Raw genomic sequence first — 22257 nt, forward strand, 5'->3', positions numbered from 1 at the left:
ATCTTTTGACTCGAAGAAGTGAAGAGCTCTCGAAGTAAGGCGACGCAGTGGGGACGAGGATAAGGTCGGTTACTTCTGAGAATCGTTCGCCGGTAAGAAACGTAGTAGATGATGATATAGTGTCGAGGTCGATAGCGGGAGGATTGCGGGTGGAAGTAGGTTACGATGGGGTTGGAGAGAAGCGAGGCGCTTAGTGAGGGGAAGGCTATTAAGCTCTCAGGGTCGTGCGACAGTAATAGGCGAGGAGAAACAAGTCGCAGTCGTGAGGGGACACAAGAGACGTAGAGGCTCAGGTAAAAGTCGGTTCGAGCAGAGCAATAAGAGAAGAGAGATAGAGATAGAGATAGAGATAGAGATGGAGATGGAATAACTACTAACCTGCGTCGTAGGTAAGAAGTGGAGGCCGCTAGATACTGATGCAAGGTGTTAGGCCAAGCAAGCAAGGCAGGGCGAAGAAGGAAGGAAGGAAGGAATATGGTGAGGATGAGGAGGGAAACAGACAGTGCAGTCCGACGGCTGGGGGGTTAAAGGCGATCCAACATGGCAACAACTCCGCTGGAATAAAATCGCCGGCCAGCACCCTCCAGGGCATCATAGGGGTCTCAGTGAAGTGCTGGGCACTGGTGGCCTCCGTAGTTAGGGGACGAGTTAGTGGGGGCGGGGTTTCTGGATAGCGGGCATGGCGCCCAGCCCAGAACCCCGCTGTACTCCAAGTGGTCGGGTCCGTGATGCCATCCACCCAATTGGTAAGCGAAAGCGCGCTCTGAATGCAGTCGACCCATTGGATATCCTGGTTTTTCTTTCGCTTCTACGGTAGGTAGTTAATGACGAATCCGAAACAGTCCGTGAATACGAGGGTCCGAGATCTCCAGAACACTCTGCTTTGACTAGGTACTCATGCAATAGGCTGAGCGACCACAGTATCACAATACTGACGCTGATACCGGTCCTCGAGGGACCTGGGCTTGTCTACAAGACCAGCTGCCTGCTGTTACCTGTAGCAACGACCTACCAAGAATATCAAAAGAGGCTGTGTCTTTTTCGATTTCTCGAAGCGTGGCGACCAGGTTATCCACGTATGCAACCAATAACCCAGCACAGGATTGTGGCTGTGCTATCATACCTAGCCTGTTCTGGGTTATCATTCTGATCCGCATACATACTGGTATATTCTTTTGCCGTGATCGAGTTCGATGTTTGACCCCGATAGAGTCCGAGGACACAAGCCGTCGATCGAGTCACCCAGAGACTGACGTGCCTCTACGCCTTGGTTCTAGAACAACTGGACTAGTGGTATACTCGAAGTTCTCACAGCGCTCGTGACACTTGAAAAAGATGAACTATCTTTAGTTACGGACTAATCGATGCCCAAGCATTCCCTGATTATAGCACATACATGCAAAACGGACTGATTACATATGAGCAAACAGTTGTAATTCCATAATACACAATTATTAGCGCTCATGTGTCATAACTCACAGGGGCAAGAATCTGCGCCAAGTCGGCACCAAACCACTCTATCGTCAATAAGCTTTTGCTGCGCCCACCTCGACTAAATAAACACTCCTTCACCTTGCCTACCTAAGGTAGCCAACTTCCAAGGAAAAGCTTAGGATGACATACAGCCCCTGCAAGTAATGCCTCAAGAGGCCTCACATATCAATTAATATCATTGGATCATGTCTGTCACAAGATCCAATTGTCGAGTGAAAACATAACGTATTTCCACTGCTAAGTGCTCAATTTACTCCCAAGAGAAGTCTTGTTGAGAGGTATCGTAACCATAGTTCCACCCATGCATGTTTCCTGTCCCAAATTCATGATGCCGCCTGACTCCTATCCCTCTGCCAGTTTGGAAGATATCCAATTTAAAAACTACTTTAATCATCTCGCCCGCTTGCATCTACCAGGACGACTCCCGCGTATACAATCATTAGATAGGTCCTTAGCAACCACCAAACTCGGCCGTGCTATTCTGCTCTTCAGCCAACAACAACCTTCATGCTCAAGCTCTCGAGAAAACCACCAAGATCCTCCTTCTTAACCTCTACTACGCAATGCTCAAAACTGTCGATTCGGACCCGCGTGTTAGTTTCTGCCACCACCTCTTGAAACGCGATGCCAAACTTGTTGAGGCCGTAGCCTTTCTCATGCTCGACATCCTCGTCATCTGACGCGTCAGAGTCGGAGCTATCTGAGTCCTCTGATTCAGTTTCCAGTTCGTCGTCATCATCACCTGCGTCTCGTCGGGCTGCACGCTTATCCTCTCGTATTTTCTGCTTCGCTAGGCGTGACTCTTCTTTCTTCTTGAGCTTTTCTTCTCTCTCCGCTTTCCGTTTCTTGGCGGCTTCTCTATCAAGCAGCGTGGTATCTGGACCGCCACCGCCGCCAGTGCCTACGACGACATATACACCTCTTTTCTCGTTCAGACTTGCGACGACAAGGGGCGTACCGCGACCACCATTTGATAGCTTGCCATGTGTTTCCCTCTCTTGTTCGGCAAGGGCTTCGCCTATCCAGAGTGATAATTTGGTCAGCGCTGCGGGGTGGGTGAATAATGAAACGTCAGGGCCCTCCTTGACCACGCACATGCGAAATGCACGAAGATGCTTGATTTGCTTTTTGTTGATAAGAGATGTTCCTGTCCGGTAGATGGCGCGGTGAAGGAACTGAGCAGTAGGAAGACCGGCCTTCAGCGCGTCGATACTATTGCTCAAGTCAGCGAGGAGAATAGGTCTTCAACGATTGAACTTACTTTTCAAGCGCGTCATATGCCTCCCAGAACCGCTCAATCCATTCTTCGCCCTGAGCTGCAAACTCGGCCTCCTCTTCTGCGTCTCGACCAGCCTGACTTGCTGTTACGGCGGGGTCTGGATTCTGAACATGTTTTCCAACTTCTAGTAGCGCACCGATAACAACTCCCACATCCTGGGCACTCAGCGTTGCTCGCCATCCCCAACTTCGGACAAACCCCCACCCGTCCTTCGCACCAGCACGGTCTTTACCATCCGTATCGACGGATGGTACCATCTCGTCAAGGTTGTAAAGCGAGCCGTATTTCAACAGCTTTGCCCTTAACTCACGTTTCAACATCATGTCCATGTGAGTATAGCTCTGCTTGCACTGTGCCAGGCTGACCCCCATCTTTGCAAGTAACTTGTGAAGTCGCTTGATTCCTGCTTCACTCCAAGTCTTGAGGCGAGAAAAGAGATATGGTGAGTGCAGCATACTGTCGTAGAGGCTCCAGTGCCTGATCAACAAAAACCTGGGCTCAGGGGACAGCCGAATTCCGGTGTCTTCAGGGTTCCTCGCGGTAGTAGGAATCACGCCGGTATTTTCTGCAGCAACACGCCCATTCGCAAGTTCCGGGGGGTTCAACCGCCTGACTTCGTCGCGGAACTCTTGGCGTATTCTAGCACCTCGAGCGCCCAACCAGCCTGTTGGGCGGCTCTTGTCGCTCTGTCGGACAGGCGCAGCAATACCTGCTGATGAACGGCCATAGAGCTCCATAGATGTTACCCCAACTATAGATAGCCATAGAAGGTCATTGTCTGCTCTACCAAGATCAGAAGCAAGCGAATACATCATTGATGATAACGGTTCTGAGAAAGAAGAACCAATTTTGTAATATTGGTGGAGAATGGCCTCGTGCTTTTGTCGTAACCGTAGGAGTTGTCTCCTTTGTGCGCGGAGTGACGGCCCGGCAGGTAACTGTGCTCCAGAAGGGGGCTCTATAGCATCGCTTGACAGACCAAGATCGGGCTGTCGCATTGATATAAGCCCTCTTTGCTGTGGGCGCCGAGGTGATTCAGCGATAGAGCTAGACTGCATAGAAATGTCAGTAAGTCCAGTCTGTAATGAGTTCAAGTCGACATACTGAGTTACTCCTTCGCCGTTGGTGGGGCCTATCATCGTCGCTCTCGTCCTCTGCATCTGACCAGCTTTTTCGCTTCTGGCCTGCACGAACACGCTCTTGGATGGCATTGTGTGGATTCTCGTCGTCGTCCTCATCATCAGTGTCACCCAAGTCCTCACCATCGTCGTCAATATCGGGCATCTCCATCAATTCAAGATACGCATTGCGCTCAGTTTGCATATCGTCGACAATATCACCGTCATCAAAGACAATAATTCCACCCTTACCAGGCTTAAATGCCGATTCAATCATACCACCATTGACACCGGTAGGGCACCTCGACTGATAAGACGAGGAGACCTCCGTTTCGGGGTCGAGGGGAAACCCGCCAAAAACGTTTCCAAGGTTCCACGGTCGATGAGCGTCCATAACCCAAACCTCAACACCACTGTATGGCTGGTCGTCACCTTCAGGCTCAAGGCCAAGAAGTGGCCCCAGATCAACCATACCCCCAACACCAAGGCATACGACGACACCACCGCTACCTCCCTGAGATTCCATCATGGGCACGACCAATTCTCGGCCAGCCTTTTCAAGATCTGTATAACCAGCAACAGGCTGTATTTTGTGGGGGATATAGTCATGCTTCAGTAGCCGGGTTAGGATCCTGCAAGCACAAAGAGCATCGGGTTCGAGAGCGACAAGAATAAGTACTGGTGGGGAGAGCGGGTGTCTTGTTTGTTGAAGGTGGACGTAGAGTTTAGAGATCAATTGCCGCGGGAGATACATGTCGACGATGGTAAGGAAGCGGTTCGATCGCCAAGTCTATATGCCACAAGTTTCATGAGGATGAGTGAGAGTTGTATAGCGGCAAGTGGCCTTGTATCGTCAAGGGGGGAATCGGGACGCGACGATCGCGTAAAGTAGATGAGGAACAGTCGAGAAGGGAAACAGACAATGATGCAAGGAGAGTTTTCGCTTTTTTAAAATAAAAATAAGTAGGTGATCAATTATTGGAATGAGAAATGAAGATGCTCGGAGCGTGAAAGTATAGATGGCGTTATCGTTCGTTATGCTTGCTGATCAATATGGGAGTTCGGTTGTGCTACTGTATAGTGGCTCTTGGTTGCTCAGACGTTGAAAATCAATTTCCATGCCCGACGTGTTTTTGGCGACGCGACTTGGCTTGGCTTGGGCGGCTGAATGACGCGCTTTCCCTGCCCCGACCGTGTAAATTGGCCAAGCGTAGCGGAATGGAAGTGGCTTGCACGGACTGCCCCTCCTTCCATTTATAGAAGACGAGATCGATCCTCTCATGCCTCCTCAACCTTAAGTAAGATTTGCATAGGTAGGTACTTATAGAATTGGATAACCAGAGCATGGTTTGAGTTATCGACAAGGAAAAGAATTCGACTTTTTCTTTGAGCTGAACTCGCACTATTCAGTCAGTTACTTAGGTACCTGTATCACCAACGTTTGCTTGGTCGTGAATACAAATATGCATGAAAAGCCCAAGTATTCTGCCGCGCTTGTTTTATGTTATCCTGTTGTAAGAGAGGCTGTTGAAGGCACTGGTAATGTATAAGATAAGGTCACCATAGTCGTCACTACTTAGGAACCTTACCTGGGTAAGTACTTAGGTACACAGCTACCTATTAATATCCCTTTACAATCTCTCCAGTTACTTATCTTCGATTCTTCATACAATTTTTTGAGATCTCTCAATTTATTTAAGCTTGTGCGAAACAGAAAAATCGTCGGCCATAGTCAGTTCGGATATCTTGATGGCTTATCTGAGGGTTTCCGTGTTCCTTCATGAAGTACGGCACAGCACTCAACTCTTTCCTACCTACTAGATAGGTAGGTACCTTATAATTCAGAACCGTGGCTCTATGACATCCATGCAGTTCGCGCACTGCCTTCTGGACCTTAGCCTGTGAGGACATCCAACGCTATAATTGTTATTATCTCGACAGAGATTTTGAATGCACGGATATCTTGGCTCTCTATTCAGTACATACAAGGCATGCAGCATTTGTACTGAAATATTTTAATGCCTTGCGCCTAATCCTTGATACTAGAGCGGAAGTGGACATGGCTTTTCCGCGTTACTTAACAGAAACAGTGGAATGATTTGGTCAAGTACGGCAGTTTTGTATTACTACACAAGCATGCAATGCATTCACGGAGCATTGCCTTGCCGTGACGGAGAGGAGTGGACGACCCAACATCCTCCGCTCCGAAGTGACAGTGGGCAGAAGACAAATGGAGACTGACCCACTGTGGGATTGGATAGGATGGCATTACAGTGATTGCACCTAACTTAGGTAGGTAGTTTAGTGGTTTAGGTGGTTATGCAGGATGCGTACGTACATTATTGTTACCGTTACTCTGCTACCTTAGGCACGATACCTATCTTCCTCTCCTTTGGGAGAGCATAGCACCACCCTCCTCGAGTCAGAATCGGTGACGGAAAGGTCTCGCCTCTTATGTGCCTCGCTTTTCTACTTCATCAACTGCGTCAATTAATGACTCCCAGGAACGGAATGGTCGAGAGTGTGGCATGATCTATCGTTGTATTAGACTGACGACATTCCCACCCAACCTTCAGCTTCGAAGCCACCTAGCCAACAAGGTATAACTCATATATCCGTCAAATTGGAATATAGGGCAACCGAATTTGACGGACGAGACGAGGCGAGACGCGATCGTCACGACCTGAATCCTCCAAATCCTTCACACGAAATCCTCTATCCTTAGTCACAGCACTGTCTCTTGTCGGCGTTCCTCTATCACAATCGAGAACAGTTGCCATTTTGTAACCGTTGTCTCAGTTTTATTAGCTGCCTTGTTAGTACACTGGAGTTGTCCGCTTGCTTGCTTGCTCGCTCGCTTGCTCGTTCGACCACGTCACAACTGGGTCGCATCACGGCCGCCGATCAGTGTGAACTCTTCTCAAAAGAGTTTCGGTTTGTCCCGACGGCTCGGGGCCATACATACCTACCGCTTAACCCAGGAGCCTAGGTATCCCGCACCGACCGTCTGTCTTGTCTGCTACCAACCTACCAACCCAACTTACCGGTCGTCTGGGATTCTGGGTCTCCCTGCGCCGCCGACCCCCCTTCCGTTCTTCTGGGAATCCTCCTTGGCCGTTCTCTCATCGTATTGGCTACCTGGGACCATTCCCTCGGTTAGCCCCCTCCACACAGTCCAGCCTGCTGGGTCTTGTCACTCTTGTCACTCTCTGTGCAACTTTTCGTTCATCGAGGCCCTATCATACAGGCTGGTTTGGTCGATACCCGGTATTGGCGTGCTTATTTCTCTCGACTGTCCCTGTCACCTATCATTTTCCAGTGTTAGCATCCCCTGCTTTTGAACAGGCTTCCCCTGCGACATACGTGCCCTACCATCGGGACAGGGTCTGGGTATCTGTCACCGGCATATGTATGTATGCTTGACCCACCGAGGCCTGTCCTATCAGTCTGCCCTTCTTTTAGCTTGCTGCTACAGTACCTACCTATTGCTTTTCTGCCAAGTGCTCATGTATTCACATCAAATAGCATTTCTTTCCCATTTAACTCCTCCCTTCTCGAGTACGATCCTTCAAGGGGGACTTGAAGCAGAGGTTCCATAGCGATGGACCATAGAGACCCGGAAGAGGACCCAACGTCAGACTACGGGGATTCAATAGCAACCTCCGAATTTACTTCAGTTAATACCAGGGAACTTTACTCGTACGAACATGGAAGGTGTGTTGCTGATCCTTATTGCACCCCGTCCATGAATGCTAATCTGTTAGGCGATATCAAGGATTTCTATGTGGTCGTTATGGCCTACCAAACGACGATGCTGAGCAGGTCCGTGAGGGCTTGAAGCATAAGCTGTACCTGGATTATCTCCTCGACGGAAAGCTATTTCTGGCTCCCATCGGGAACAACCCGCAAAAGATTGTTGACCTTGGTACAGGTGTTGGCATGTGGGCACAAGACGGTCAGTTTTTCCGTCTCAGTTGCGATACTCTGAGCCTGACAATGAGCCTACTTTAGTCGCAGAAAGCTTTCCCAGCGCACGGGTGATAGGATGTGATCTTTCACCCATCCAACCGCATTGGACGCCGCCCAACGTTGAGTTTCGAGTAGAAGATCTCGAGGATGAAAATCGTCCATGGACAAGAATATATGAAGATGCAGATTTAATTCATGTCAGAGCCTTGTTACAGACTCTGCGAAACCCGAGACAGCTATTGGAACGAGCTTTTGAGTAAGTTGTGTCAAAATCAACTTGTCTGTATCCCCAGCTCATTCAATGCTGCTAGAAAGCTGAAGCCTGGTGCTTGGATTGAAATCCACGAAATCGTTCCCTTTGTCTTCTCTGTTGACGGTACTTCCGGAGATGATCATCCTATGAACCAGTTCTACCGCCTTGTCGAGGGCCACTTTACCACGATATATGGTTGGAACTTGCGCTTTCCATTCCAGATCGTTGAAGCGCTGCGTGACGTTGGATTCATCAATGTCAACGAACGCCATTCTTACACACCTGTTGGCCGGTGGCACCAGGAAGCAAAAATGAGAGAAATGGGAATTTTCACCCAAAACATCCTCGAGGAATGGGTCACGGCAATGCTTGGCCGTCCGGACATAATGGGAGTCACAGAAGAAGAGGCATATGAACTTGGGCACAGCGTATTCGAAACCTTCAACAACACTCGCATTCACGCGCAACTCGACTGGATTGATTGCTGGGCGCAGAGGCCACTTTAATGGGGCATTGAAGAATCTTTAGCAAAATGGCCATCCTGCAAAATTTCTCTCATGCGAACGGACATCCGACCGAGACTGACTCAAACCTGCCAGCTTGCATACTGCTTTTATCCCCACCTGGAACGTGTGACACCTCAGTACTCTGGCTGCTAACCTACCTATCTGGCCTTGGGGACTGGGATGGTATGGATGTAGGGTCACCTCGCATGCTGCTCGAGAGTTGTAGAAATGCAACACGAAGTAAGCAATGCCCCGCCATATAAGCTAACTGTTCTACCATGGCTTATGCTGGTTGTCTAATTGGGAAACGCCTGCATGGCGAATTGAAACGCTACACCATTCTCAGCTCTGTTCCATACACAGTCTAGCGCAGCTATCGGCTTGACTTTGAGTGAAGAGGGGACAGGCAACGCCTCCACTGTTCTACGGTGTTACTTAAGGCTGAACTTGACATATTATCTATACTAGTAAGCAAAAAATTGGCGGGCTTCTATGAGTAAAGGCCACCTTTTGAATAGTTCGGGTGTGCTTCTGATCTGTGGTCCTCAGCCGTGCCCAGTAGAAATTATGAACAGAACACTGCATTCTTCGAGGGTCGGGGATAAGTTGATGTGAGAGCGTCTTGAGTCTGATACAAATGCCAGCATGGCCAAGCTGTTCTTGTGATTATAGTGCCTCTGTGGCCATTCGTGTACTCTAGTTCGAGCTAGAATTTCGAGCTGCATGTGACGCAGTTGCCAAGGAAAAAAGACATAGGGGGTATAGAATGTTAGATACCGGTATACTGTATCATGTTCAAATACTATCATGTAAACAACATCCAAGATAAAGCACTCCTCCACTTGAAAGAGGCAAAGCAAACAAACAGAAGAACGATGGCGCTCGTATATTATATCACATCACTACTCGTGGTGCCTTAATTCCCACCATACATACGACCACCTGGAGAATTACCAGTCGGAGGGCGCCCAATACCTCCCATCCCAGGTGGCATACCAGGCATACCCCCGCCAAAGCCACCACTGAAGCTGCCAAATCCGCCCATGGGGGTAAAACTTGAAGTGTCATTGTAACCAGACATCATATAAGTCCAGTCCATCTCGCCAGGCTCGTCGCTGGAGGCAACGGAGCCCGAGTTTGCACGTTGGCCGTGGTGTACAGTTCCAGGCGTCATGTGGCCAACAGATGGGGCAAACCCACTGGAAGAGGGCGTCGTGATCTGAGAATGCGGGACGCCGGCTGGAGGCTGGGGAGGATTCGGAAAAGGTCGATTGGCCTGTTTTGCTCGCCGGCGAGCTGCTACACGCTCACGCAAAGGTCCTAGGAAAGCTGGCCTGTGGACTTGTCTGCCAGCAGCTACCAAGGCAGCTTCATGTGCATCCCAGGCTTTGATAAAATGGCCACCAAAAGCCATATGCATAGGATTGTGGTAGTTATTGAGAAGTCCACGGAGGTCATGGTTCTTTTCGATGGCATCCCATGCTCGCTCTACCATTGGGCCAGAGACGCGGTGGCGTAATTCCTGGACAAGAAACATGTAAGCGGGAAAGGGGAAGTGGTGCATAGAGTACCATTTGAAGGGCCGGAGGGACTCGGATGACTGGACAACGTTGTCGTATTCGATCATTTGCGTGGCTTGCAAGAAGAGGCTGTCGCGTTCAACGTCTTTAAGGGGTAGATTGTCGTCATTGCTATGCATTCGAACAAGGAAGCTAATGATTCGCATCTTGCACATAGCTTGACGGGTCATGGTAAGGGTAAAGAAGTGTAGGGGGATCTTAGGGTCGCATTGGCTCAGGTAAGTGCCTTCTATGTGTGCACAGAAACCATCGAGCGTATAGGCAGGGCCGTCTTGACCAGCAAGACGGATGGTAGCTTGGTTCTTGGAAGCGGGTGTCCCAGCAGGACTTTTGTCTGTGTTGTTCATTTTGTAGCTGTCGCGATTACTATCGCTTGAAACCGCCATAGCAAGCTCGACTCTCGTAAGAGAAAAGAGCATCTCGGTTGGTCCAGAGTGTGGTGTGGGTAACTCCTTACCGTCAACATGTAAATCCGAGTCGTTGACATTCATGGGGATCTTGCAGTCACCACCAGTCGAGAGAGCAGTTACTGTTGATCCTGCCATCTCTCCAAGCCGTCGATCATATCCCACAAGGGTCCACCACAGTCGGCGACGCTGCTCAACCTCAAATGGCGGTAGCCCAAACTGTGCTGGATCTCGGTGAAATCCCATCCGCTGGGCAATGCGGACAGCTAGACCAATGAGGCAGAATACTTGGCGAGGGTCAACGAACCATCGAACAGCAAACTAAGTAAAAGTTCAGCGACAGCATTCGCAGAAGAATTCCCAGGCCAAACTTACGAGGTAAAGAATATACGCCTGCAAGAGAACAGGATCATTGACTCTCATAAATCCGGCTTTCGTCAGCGCATGCTGCGTACCTGTATGGTATCTTGCTAGGAGCTCCTTTTTGGTCTCGTTGAACCGTTTGTAAACGTCTGCATCCTCAAGCGATGTGATCGCCATGAGGTACATGGAGAACATGAGAGCCTCGATGTTCTTTGGTGCGTTTTCGAGATCCGAGCTCGCCTCTATGATCTGTGCTTGAACCGTAGGAACATGTGTTATTTTGAGCAGGGGATTAATGTTGTCGATATATATTTGCCAGAGCTGGAAGATGTGTATTGTGGAAGGATGAAGATTCGCAATAGGGACTGGGGCAGCTCCAATGATGAAAGGAAACCCATCAGTGTCAAACATTCGATCAAAGGCACGGTGGATACTTGAGCCTACTTCAGGTTCATCATCAGAGGAATCTTGCAGCATGTGTTCACTGGCTCGAAACTAAGCTGAATATTAGACGATTGCAGTTAGCGAGAGGAGAACTCAACCTACCTCCTTATGATAAGAAAACCAAGCACCGCCGCCAGTCCTATAAACATGTGAGCACAAGTACTTCGAGGGGCGTTGACATGCTCTGTCTGTAGGATGCATACCGTTGTTCTGAATTAGATGGTGCAGGGGATGAACTAGCTTCAGGGGTTGTCTTCAGGCCTTCAAAATCGTTCTCAAGTTCTTCGACATCTTCACCTGGGGGGCCATCTGGTCTTAATTCATGCCCGATGGCCTCAACTTTGACACCGTGCTCCGCTAGAAGGGTTTCGTACTTTTTTAGCCGATCTATCAGATCCTTCTCCTGGAGACGCTTCTTCCGGCGTCGAGGAGGTTGGGGTGGAATAACACGGCATTCAACCTTGGCCTTTACACAGTTGGCACACGGCTTGTTCTTGTCACAGCGGACCTTACGCTGTTGACAAAGCACACAGCTGGTCCCTCGAGTTAATTTGATGGCGGAAGGATCCTGAGGTTGCTGTGCCTGAGACTGCTGTTGCTGCTGCGGGGCCGATCCGGGGACACCGGGGATGCCATTTGGGTAGGGCATGGCCAGTCAGTAACCGTGTCAGAGGGCCGAATCGCCGGATGATCTCACTCCGACGGAGTGGGTATCCTATCCCGGACCTGCACGGGACCGGGCAAGGGTATTAGGCGACGGCAAAGGAGGGTTTCGGGCCCGGGCGAGTGTGTGCTGAGACAAGAAGACGCAGCAACAGCCACGCGTTATTGGGTGTTGACGTGGCGGCGAGTGAAGAGCGGGGGTAGGCCCCAGAAAGAGGCGTATTTGTTCAAATTTGAGAGACTCTCATGGGTTCCCAGAGCTGCAAGTCTCTTTCAGCTGTAGGTACTGACTGACTGGACTGTCGGAATTCTCAGCCCTACAGTAGGATACTTGCCTATCTACAGTAAAGTAGCTTGTGGATAAGTAGGGATCAGAGTCAGGGACCTGCAAAGGCATCCATCCATCTGCTTGTGGCCAGTGACAGGACAGATCTGCAGAAGAGGAAACGGACGTTGCGATGTGTTGGATGGATAATTGTGGCGTGTTTGCGATCTTCGGGCCCGAGACTACGGGAGCGGGAGCTTGAATTTTGCTTGGCGGCCGTGCTCTTTTATTTTGATATCGTAAGTAGGATTGAACTGATTGGTCCCCTCGATATTTGCGACAACCAGGGGCGGGTCAAGACGTGTAGTCCAAGGGCGAAATGAAGAAGAGACGAGGTACCATTGGGAGACTCTCCTCGGGTAGTAGACAAGAGAATGGCCGAGAGTTGTCAAGTTTGAGTGTTGCTCATGATGAGTTTATGTCCGTCGGTCCCGAGGGAGGGGGCACTCTTGGCACCTTCGCGACTTTGGTTTCCCAATCAAGTATAGCTTTGTGGTCTCCGGATCCGACCTATAACTGATCCCCTTCACCTTCGGGACCCTTATTCTACGTCAAACCACTTCTCTCGGGTCAATTTTCGTAATTGTCTCTATTAGGATGAGTATTGGCCGAGCACGCGCATTTTCTGTGTGCAAGTCTCTTCTAGGCCCTGCCGCTAGCTTCAACTTGTTGCATGGCTCGGTTTTCAGTCCGTCCGGTGAACACTTGTAGTGTAGATATATAACTAGCAAAATGTCCTATTCAACAAGCCTCATCTCGCTCAGCAGCACCAGATCCCAGCGTTTTCCAACGTCTACAGATATACTAATACTAATAAGCTATATAACATCACATCTTATAAGCCCCTGCATCTCTAGCTGAGAACAGCTTCAGCTTCGGCTTCAACCATGCCTCCCCACGACAAGACCGAGTCTCATGCTCCGGATCGCAAATCATTCAACTCGCTCTCATCAACCGAACCGCAAATTCCTTTCAAGCCCAACAACGAAATATCACCACAAGATGAGAAACCTAAATCACCTCAAGGCAACCAGCAAGAGTCAGCAAAGGAAACCAATGAAGATGAGTCAAGTTCCAAAGGCCCAGCTTTCGACAAAGAAGCTCAGGAGAACTACAAACCAAAGACACTCAAGTTCTGGCTTATAATCCTCTCCGTCTTTGCTGCCATGTTTCTCGTCGCTCTCGACCGCACAATCATTGCAACTGCCATTCCTCAAATCACAAACGACTTCCAAAGTCTAGGCGACATAGGATGGTATGGTTCTGCCTACATGCTCACAACAGCTGCCTTTCAGCTCATTTTTGGTCGTATCTATCGATTCTACCCTTTGAGGACGACCTTCCTTGTCTGTATCTTGCTCTTCGAGATTGGCTCTGCAATTTGTGGTGCCGCTCCCAATTCTGTTGCTTTCATCATCGGAAGAGCTATTGCTGGCATTGGCTCAGCAGGCATCATGACTGGGTCGATGATGTCCATTGTTCCTATGGTCCCTCTTCATAAGCGACCAATGTTCCAATGTAAGTTTACAACTCTCCCCTCCACGACTAGACGAGCGGTGGCTAACATATTTATAGCTATGTTTGGCATGGTTTTTGGCATCTCGTCCGTTATTGGACCTCTTCTTGGGGGTGCCTTCACTCAGCATGCCACTTGGCGATGGTGTTTCTATATGAATCTTCCTGTAGGATTCCTCGCCTCGGTCTTCCTCTTCTTCTTCCTCCACATATCACCCAAGAAGCACGAACCTGTTCCTATTCTGAAGCATATCACCCGATTAGACCCCCTCGGGACATTATTCTTTGTGCCATCCATGATCTGCCTCATCCTGGCGCTTCAATGGGGTGGCTCGACTTACCCCTGGGGCAACTGGCGAATAATTCTCCTCTTCGTTCTCTTCGCTCTTACAGGCTTCATTTTTGCTCTCATACAGATCAAGATGCCCGAGACCGCAACTGTTCCCGCCAAGGTCATCACTCAGAGGACTATGCTAGCCTGTGCATGGACCTCGCTGTTTGTTGGTGGTGGTATGATGATTGTCGTTTACTATCTCCCCTTGTGGTGTAAGTAGTCCCTGTCTTCAGTCTTCGTTTTGTTTATAACTTATGCTTACAAATTATTAGTCCAGGCTACTAAGGGCGCCAAACCCGTCGACTCAGGCATTTATACGATCCCGTTAGTACTGAGCCTTGTCGTAGCTAGTATAATCTCTGCTGCCTTCACCCAGCGCATTGGCTACTATGTCCCATCTATGCTGATATGTCCCTGTATCATGGCCATTGGCGAAGGGCTCTTGACCACGCTCAAGCCAGACACCGGTTCATCGCACTGGATTGCCTATCAATTCCTTGTTGGCTTTGGTTTGGGCCTTGGAATGCAGACTTCCGGCCTTGCTGTTCAAGCAACACTTTCCAAGAAGGATATCCCCATTGGAATCTCGATCACCTTCTTCGCGCAGCAACTCGGTGGTGCCATATTTGTCTCCGTTGGGCAGACTGTGCTTAACGGGCTTCTCGCGAAACACTTATCAGATATACCCAACCTCACGCCCAAGAAAATAGTCGATGCAGGCGCCACAGAACTGAACAAGATAGTTCCGGCCGAGTACATGCCCCTGGTGAAGGACGCCTACAACGTGGCCATTACGCGGATATTCTTTGTGAGTCTGGCATTGACTTTAGCCCAGTTGATTTGTGCTCTTGGTGTGGAATGGAAGAGCATCAAGCCCAAGGCCGAGTCATCGCCAGAGGCTGCCCAAGAGTCAAAGCCGGAAGAGTCGTGATAAGACGTTTGGATATGTAATTTTGATGGGGCTAGTAGTAAAGAAAACTCCCCTCATGTAACACGACCGCTCATACAAAGTAAAACAAACAGTACAATTCATATTTAGATTAGAATAGGATAATGGCGATTACGAGCGTACATTCATGTCTCAATACATCAAACAGGCAGCTGGCTTTGACTCGGATGCAATCCGATTAGCTATTTCAGTATAACACTGTGCACCAACCGCTCTCAACACCAGGGGGCCTGTTCTTCGTTGGACTTCTTAGTCGCACTTGGGAGGCGTAGGATGGCGGTGAAGCCTTTGTGCCATGATCATCATGCGACATCCACCAGAGACGACTTGGACAGGGGACCCATCTCTATGATCGCAGAAAGGATCAAAAAGAAGGCATAACCTGGAGAATTGTTGGAAGTTAGTTGATATTTCTATCATGGACAAATTTGTAAATAAATAAATGCCTTCAACTTGAGGGTTTTCTCTTCTCCAAGTCCACGACGCTCAAAGATCAAATACATCTGTAATCAGCTTATAGGCGATTGCGCCGAATTATCAGCGATTCCCTCCTCTCCTCGAACGCTTCCTAAACTCAATCGCAATCGACATGTGCACAAGTATCAAGACCTCAATGGCTTGCGGCCACACATTCACAAACTATGCCACAACATGTGGCATGGCCACAAACTCTCGCCCATGCACTCCCAATGTCAAAATTCAACATCTCAACGACACGTGCGCAGCGTGCGATCCGGCGGCCCGGAGGCGCCGTGTCCGTCAGGACTACGAAAGCCGGCACGCCGAGCTCATGGCCGAGTACATGGCAGCCAAACAGACAGGAGATGGAGCAGCCATGGCGCGTGTGGAGCTTCTGGTCATGGAAAATTCCATGACCACAATGGAGCGGAATTTCGAAATCGGCATGCACTGCCAGGGAGAGGATGTCATGTGGTGGGAGATGAATTGAACGACAAAGATGCGCTGAAATGATTTATGACGATTACGAGACGGATCTGGCGTTTGTGTGTCTGTACCAACAATGGGGGGACTACTGCGTATTTATGGACTACATAGTACTTATCAACATCTGCCATTAATAGGTACGGGACTTCTGAGCCCAACTTGTTCCCAAACCATTATTCCAATCGTCTATGTACCAGAGTCTACCGTGACCCTTTAAATCCTCCGCTCTATGTGTATAACGCCGAGAATTAGACACGTCAATTATTGGTAACCGAGGTCCAGGCTCGGTGTTTTTCGTGTTCCGCGTAAAATGACAAAGATAAAATCATTCTTGGTCTTGATGCCTAAAAGAGTGCCCTCAGCTTATGCCGAGGGATGCAAAGTGGTATCCAATGTTATCAAAACAAAATGTGAGGCCGTGTCTTTCGTAACACCTTCAAGGAGGTGAGCTTTAATGCGATCTGGGTGATGGTGGCTGTGGCGATACTGATCGGTAGGCGGGGCGGTCGTATTGCACGCTCTTGAAGGCCGGCATGAGAGTGTCAATGCTGAGTGGTGTTTGTATTGAAGGACAATCCAAGTCGATAGAGCTGGCAGCCGACGTTGTCGATGTTGAAGAAGTATCGGAAGTGAAAGAGGTGGCTTGCTTGTACTTCTTGGTCGGCGCAGGCGAGTCGCTGTCGATGCTATCACAATGAGGACGTTTCCCACTACGAGACGGCATGACTGTGCGTGTCGTGGGTTGCTGCAGATAGAAAGAAGGTGTTGTGATGTTCAAATGATGTGAAGCTGTCGACACGCGGACCACTTTGTCCGTACTTTGACCATAGGCGGCGATCATGGTCTGGGTGTATCCGAAAATGCGAGTGGTGAGATGATACGGGGTGGACACCCGAGACAGGAAAGTAAATTCAAAGGTCGGTCAAAACTGGAGGTGGCGACGAAGATTGGGTTGGGCGATGGATATCGGAGAATTAGAGATTGAGATTGAGTATGAGATTCGAGGCAGATAAGAGATGCGATGTGCGACTATTTCAGATCAGATGAGTGCTTGATATTTGCCGGAAAGATCCAGTTATGGTCCGGCCAGTGAGAAAGAGAGACAACCGAGAAGGAAGAGGAGAGGCTAAAATAGGTGAAGGGGGAGAAAAGAGACAATGGGACGACGATCTTGATGGAGATAAAGAGAATAAAGGATAATAATGGATCTCGGAAATCAAATCAATGGCGGGGAAAGAAGAGAGAGAAGAAGAGGAGGAAGAAGAGGAAGAAAGGCGGGATGTGGGAAATCCGAGACTCGGGTGTATGAGAAAAGAAAGAAAATGAAGCCACAATAATAACCAGAGGGAAACAGACGTGCCGGTGGTATCGCCCGTCTGAGCCAAAATGAGATGCCTGCATTGGATGGATGGATGGATGGATTTGCATTTGCATTTGCATTTGCATTTGCATCTGCATTCGTTTTGCATATCTTACCTTGAGCGGCTTGAAAATTGGTGGAGATGGTCAAGCTTGAAAGCTTCTTTTGAGTTAACTAACAAAGGTTTGTCCTTGGTGACAAGATTTGTTAGATTCGACTTTTGTTGAGTTCTCGTACAAAGAACCAACCCAGTACCTACTAAGGTAGTATAGCCGATTTTACCGCTGGTGAATGCTGCGCCGAGCCGGTTTTGAACAAAGCAGCTGGTGTATCAAATGGATTGGATCTCGACTCCTGGATGATGATCAAAGCACCATGGGAATAGCCACAGACACGGGCCCAGGCATGGATCTGCTCTGCTAAGCGAGGTCGCGTCAACGTCGACGAGGGATAGGCCATACATAAATAGCCGGACTGACTGTATATCAGCTCATACATACACACAAAGCATAGAGCACCCACGTGTGCTCAGCTTGATTCATTGTATGATCATGACATGTCACTTTAAAATAAAAATGGCGGATAAAATCCAGGGCTACATGCCGACAATGTCGAATTTAGAACGGAAATTGAATGCTGACCTAATCCGTTATCACCGACGGAACAGACCCCACATTCATGTCTCCATTATGTAGCTCAGGTAGCCCTGGAGCTCCCGTCTGACAGCCTAGCATGGATGCGGGGCATCTTTATTCCCCATGATCCGTCTACCTCCTACTCATCTCCATCATCCTTCACGCAACGCCGCCTTGACCAAAGCTAACGATAGCTTCATTCAAGTACCAAACGCACTAATCTCAACCCCTTCCTAACTTTGCCACATAATTTCCACGACAGACTTGACCTTAAACGCTTCACAGCGTCTTCGCCTCAGCTCATCATGGCTGCCTCGACCCCCGCCAACCCTCTGCTTTCTAACCAGAAGAGTTCCGAGCTTCAGGCTGTTCTTCACCCGCTGGTGCTCCTCACCATCTCCGATTATATCACACGGCATACTCTTCGCCAACAGGAAGGCCCCATCATTGGCGTCTTGTTAGGTCAACAAAATGGTCGCGAAATCACAGTCGAGCACGCCTTTGAAGCTCACACCCGACAAGAGCCCAGTGTGCAAGGTGGATACCTCCTCGATGCCACGAAATTCGGTGCACGGTTAGAACAGAGTCAGTAAACTCGTCCATGCTACCATCATCTCCCTCTAAGTATGTACTAGTGATCACTGTCCACAAAGACAGACACCTCGACCTCGTTGGATGGTACACCCTCCTACCCTCTTCAGGTCCGACCCCAACTATCCTACCAATCCACAATCAGATTCTCGAAGGTTGGAACGAGTCAGCCATACTCCTCGGATTCCACCCGGAACAGGTCCTTGATCACTCCGTCGGTGGCAGACTTCCGCTCACTATTTATGAAAGCAATTATGAAGTCGACGATCCAAAGGCGGATAACGATGGAGAGGACAAGAAGATGGATGACGCGGAGCCCGCTCTTAAGCTCAAGTTCAGAGAGCTGCCCTATTCGGTTGAGACCGACGAAACAGAGATGATCAGCATGAACTACGTTGCTGCTTCAGGAGGAAACGCTGCTGCCGCTCCACAAAAGGAAGACAAGCCCTCTTTGTCCATCGAGTCAAATGGCAAAGGCAAGCGCCGACTAGTAGAGAGTCACGATGAGGATCACAACAAGGCGATTGCGCCGGATGATGAGGTTGCTCTGACGCCGGAAGAGGACGAAACGATTGCTGCCCTCACAGCAAAGGCCAACGCTATCAAGATGCTCCAGTCGCGGATACTCCTTCTCACCACCTACCTAGAGCGTCTTCCCCCCTCGTACATCAACGGGAACACAGCCGATTCCAGTAGCATGGACGCCGACTATACCACTCCATCAGCGACAGTGCTTCGCCAGATCCAAGCCCTCGTCAGCCGCCTGGACCTCGTCATTCCCTCGGACAGAGCCGCATTTGAGCGCGAGATGCTCCATGAGGCGAACGATGTTAACCTGGTGAGACTCCTTAACGGCATTGTCCAGAGCGTGGGTCAGGCCCGTGACGTTGGTAAGAAGTTCTATGTTGTCGAAAACGCAAAGGCGTCGCACCGTCGTGGTGCTCCTCCTGGCCCCGGACAGGATTTTGTCATTGACCCAGCGGCTTACAACATTCGTGGAGCTGGCGATCTCCTGGTTTGAGATTGCTAGATATACGGATAAAGGCACGATGATGCGTTTGACAGAAACGACTTAGTTACATTCAGCCGGGCGTTTGGTGTTTGAGCTAGATTACAACTTCGAGTCGTGTTTTAGACATGAATTAAATCATAGACTAGTTAGCCATGTCGTGTTCACGAGTCCAGTTGTTCGTGGAGATATCCCGGCTTCATGTGTCAAGTCAAGATAGGGCGCAAGTGTTCATGTTAATATCGTGGACTATGTCTGCTAGGACGAACTCCTTGCCAAACCGTTCTTCTAGCCCATTAAGCCACTTCGTATCATACTTGTTATCTCTCCAACCAAACCCAATTAAACCCCCAAGCTACCAGGATAGTTGCTGATATCTTCATAACGAGAATCTATTTACACATCCACCGTGAAGTACGCCACTGATGTGGCTTTTTGGATATCTTTTTTGTGTATCAATCATAAGTCGTAAAAAGGCAATTTTGAGAAAGATCTTATGCCTCAATAACAATCTTCAGGACAAGTTTGCCCTCGTCGTCACTGGTGCGTGTTGCAAGCTCAAATGCACGTTGTGCCTGATCCAGGCCCTTGAAACGGTGGGTGACCATGTCATCCAACGAGGGTAGGCTGCAGGAAGAGGGGTTCGCAGCTTGGGAACACAAAAGGCGAATGCCGGTGGGATATGTGTTGGAATACCGGAATACGCCCAGGATATCAATCTCGCGGAGGTGAGCCACGGAGAGAGGGAGGGTCTGGATAGGAGTTCCCATGCCCACCATGATTACTTTGCCGCCAGCTTTGGTGGCATATAAGCTCGTGTGCATGCATACCTCCTTTCCGGTGCACTCGAATGTGACATCCACACCATCCTCATCCTCCTCGAGCATAAAGGTACCCGCAGGGTTTGATGAAGCAAGGATATCCGCTGCCAATGATTTGGCTCCATCGAAGCGGCTTGCGGTTGAAAAGGTGCTGGCAGGAGTAATGATACCAGTCTCGGGTGTAGAGATTCCAGAAGAATAGTTTGAAGAGTTCAAGCGGGACAGGGGGGTAACAAAGCCATGAGTTGCGAATCCACGGCTTATGGCATAGTTGACACGCCCGGCATCAATATCGGTGATTGTAACCGATGTGCAGCCTGATTGACGAGCCATTGCGGCAGTCAAAAGACCAACGGTGCCGGCACCGATAACAAGGGCAGTGGAACCCGGTTCCGGCCTGGCACGGTTCACCGCATGGATAGCTACAGACAGCGGCTCGAGAAGGGCGGCGGCCTCGAAGGAGACATTATCGGGCAACCTGCATTCGAGTCAGTAACCAAGGCTGTCAGGAATATCATATTGAGCTTACTTGTGGCACCAGACAGCGGGATGGTTAATCCTCTCTTGCAATGTGCCTTGGTAGTGAGGGTAGGTTTTGGCACTGCTTCTGAAACGCAATTTTTTGCACAGGTTATAACGGCCTTGACGGCAGATGCCGCAGTTTCCACAAGCAACACCAACTTCAAGAGCAACTCGGTCGCCCAGCTTGAAGCCACTCACTTGAGGACCAATGGCAACAACTTCCCCTGACGATTCATGGCCTAGTGACAGTGGGTGACAGGCACAGAGATCGCCATTGGCAAACTTCTTGTAGTACGAGACATCTGAACCACAAATGCCAGTCGCCTTGATAGCGATTTGAAGCTCGCCTGCCGCTGGAGCCTCGATGGTCCTTGTTTCCTGCAACGCGGGAAGTCAGCCAGGTGTTCGGGTAGGGCTGGAACAACAGCAACTAGTCTAGAGGTTGTCGGGGTCGGCTTACCAGTCTCAGATCGCGGGGACCATGCAAGACAGAGGCACTGATGCTCAATGGCTTCGATAGACCACCGGGTAGATGCGTTGGTGCGATCTCTCCCGTAGCAACTGGGGCCATGGCTGTCAACAACAACGCTTGAAGCCTCGAAGCGTGGGATAAAGGTGGGATGCTGGTGAGAATGGAGACTTGAGGTCGGGCGATGGCTCGATCAGTTGCCGTTTGGGGCAAATACAGCAAAGGGGATTGGCTGGTGGAGTGAGATGGAAACGTGGGAGACGGCCAGCGCGTGGGGGTAAGGGCCTAGGATAGCTCGTGGAGGCGCTCCAAGTGCCAAGTGGACTGGTGTAAGATATAGAAGTATATAAGCCTCGATATCCTCGAGCTGTTTGACACGAGTGCTTGAGCCGGTTTGGGCAGGTAGAAAGGCTCACGGCTATGTATCGTTAGGATCGAGGAGGAATGAGCCAAAGGAAGACGGGTTTCCACCCCTTAAGTAGATAACACTCCTCGCCAGTGACCTCCGGAACAACTCGCCAGAGGAGTCCGGGTCGAGAGCAATCAGAAGCAAGGGCGTGCGCTCATCATCAGAATACTCAGTGCCAAGGTGGAGCGGCGTCTTGAGGCGTTTGAATTGGGAGGGAGAAGGCCCAGTCAGGAAGCAACAAGCTATCGGTGGGAAACGAGGAGCTTTCCGTTAGGACTAGGTGTTGTCATATCGCAA

The 22257-nt window shown here is 49.7% G+C and overlaps 6 protein-coding genes across 6 annotated transcripts; 3 read left to right on the forward strand and 3 right to left on the reverse strand.

Annotated features, from left to right (window-relative positions):
• Positions 1–1982: 1982 nt before the first annotated feature.
• Positions 1983–4645, reverse strand: J7337_004151 (uncharacterized protein; the record flags this gene model as incomplete). Its single annotated transcript, XM_044821852.1, has 3 exons — positions 1983–2706; positions 2756–3825; positions 3878–4645. The coding sequence occupies 3 exons, from the start codon at positions 4643–4645 to the stop codon at positions 1983–1985; spliced, it is 2562 nt and encodes an 853-aa protein (XP_044683185.1).
• Positions 4646–7598: 2953 nt separating this feature from the next.
• J7337_004152 (uncharacterized protein) lies at positions 7599–8619 on the forward strand (the record flags this gene model as incomplete). The annotated part of the gene is made up of 4 exons (XM_044821853.1): positions 7599–7605; positions 7667–7846; positions 7936–8116; positions 8154–8619. The coding sequence occupies 4 exons, from the start codon at positions 7599–7601 to the stop codon at positions 8617–8619; spliced, it is 834 nt and encodes a 277-aa protein (XP_044683186.1).
• Positions 8620–9535: 916 nt separating this feature from the next.
• On the reverse strand, positions 9536–12062 carry J7337_004153 (uncharacterized protein; the record flags this gene model as incomplete). Its single annotated transcript, XM_044821854.1, has 4 exons — positions 9536–10927; positions 10982–11464; positions 11516–11552; positions 11617–12062. The coding sequence occupies 4 exons, from the start codon at positions 12060–12062 to the stop codon at positions 9536–9538; spliced, it is 2358 nt and encodes a 785-aa protein (XP_044683187.1).
• A 1226-nt stretch (positions 12063–13288) lies between these two features.
• J7337_004154 (uncharacterized protein) lies at positions 13289–15181 on the forward strand (the record flags this gene model as incomplete). The annotated part of the gene is made up of 3 exons (XM_044821855.1): positions 13289–13919; positions 13977–14462; positions 14523–15181. The coding sequence occupies 3 exons, from the start codon at positions 13289–13291 to the stop codon at positions 15179–15181; spliced, it is 1776 nt and encodes a 591-aa protein (XP_044683188.1).
• Positions 15182–18444: 3263 nt separating this feature from the next.
• J7337_004155 (uncharacterized protein) lies at positions 18445–19751 on the forward strand (the record flags this gene model as incomplete). Its single annotated transcript, XM_044821856.1, has 2 exons — positions 18445–18724; positions 18775–19751. 2 exons carry the CDS (start codon positions 18445–18447, stop codon positions 19749–19751), a joined length of 1257 nt encoding a protein of 418 aa, XP_044683189.1.
• A 482-nt stretch (positions 19752–20233) lies between these two features.
• Positions 20234–21653, reverse strand: J7337_004156 (uncharacterized protein; the record flags this gene model as incomplete). Its single annotated transcript, XM_044821857.1, has 3 exons — positions 20234–21038; positions 21090–21460; positions 21543–21653. The coding sequence occupies 3 exons, from the start codon at positions 21651–21653 to the stop codon at positions 20234–20236; spliced, it is 1287 nt and encodes a 428-aa protein (XP_044683190.1).
• Between the last annotated feature and the right edge of the window lie 604 nt (positions 21654–22257).

Source organism: Fusarium musae, chromosome 3, assembly GCF_019915245.1.
Source record: "Fusarium musae strain F31 chromosome 3, whole genome shotgun sequence".
Taxonomy (NCBI): Eukaryota; Fungi; Ascomycota; class Sordariomycetes; order Hypocreales; family Nectriaceae; genus Fusarium; species Fusarium musae.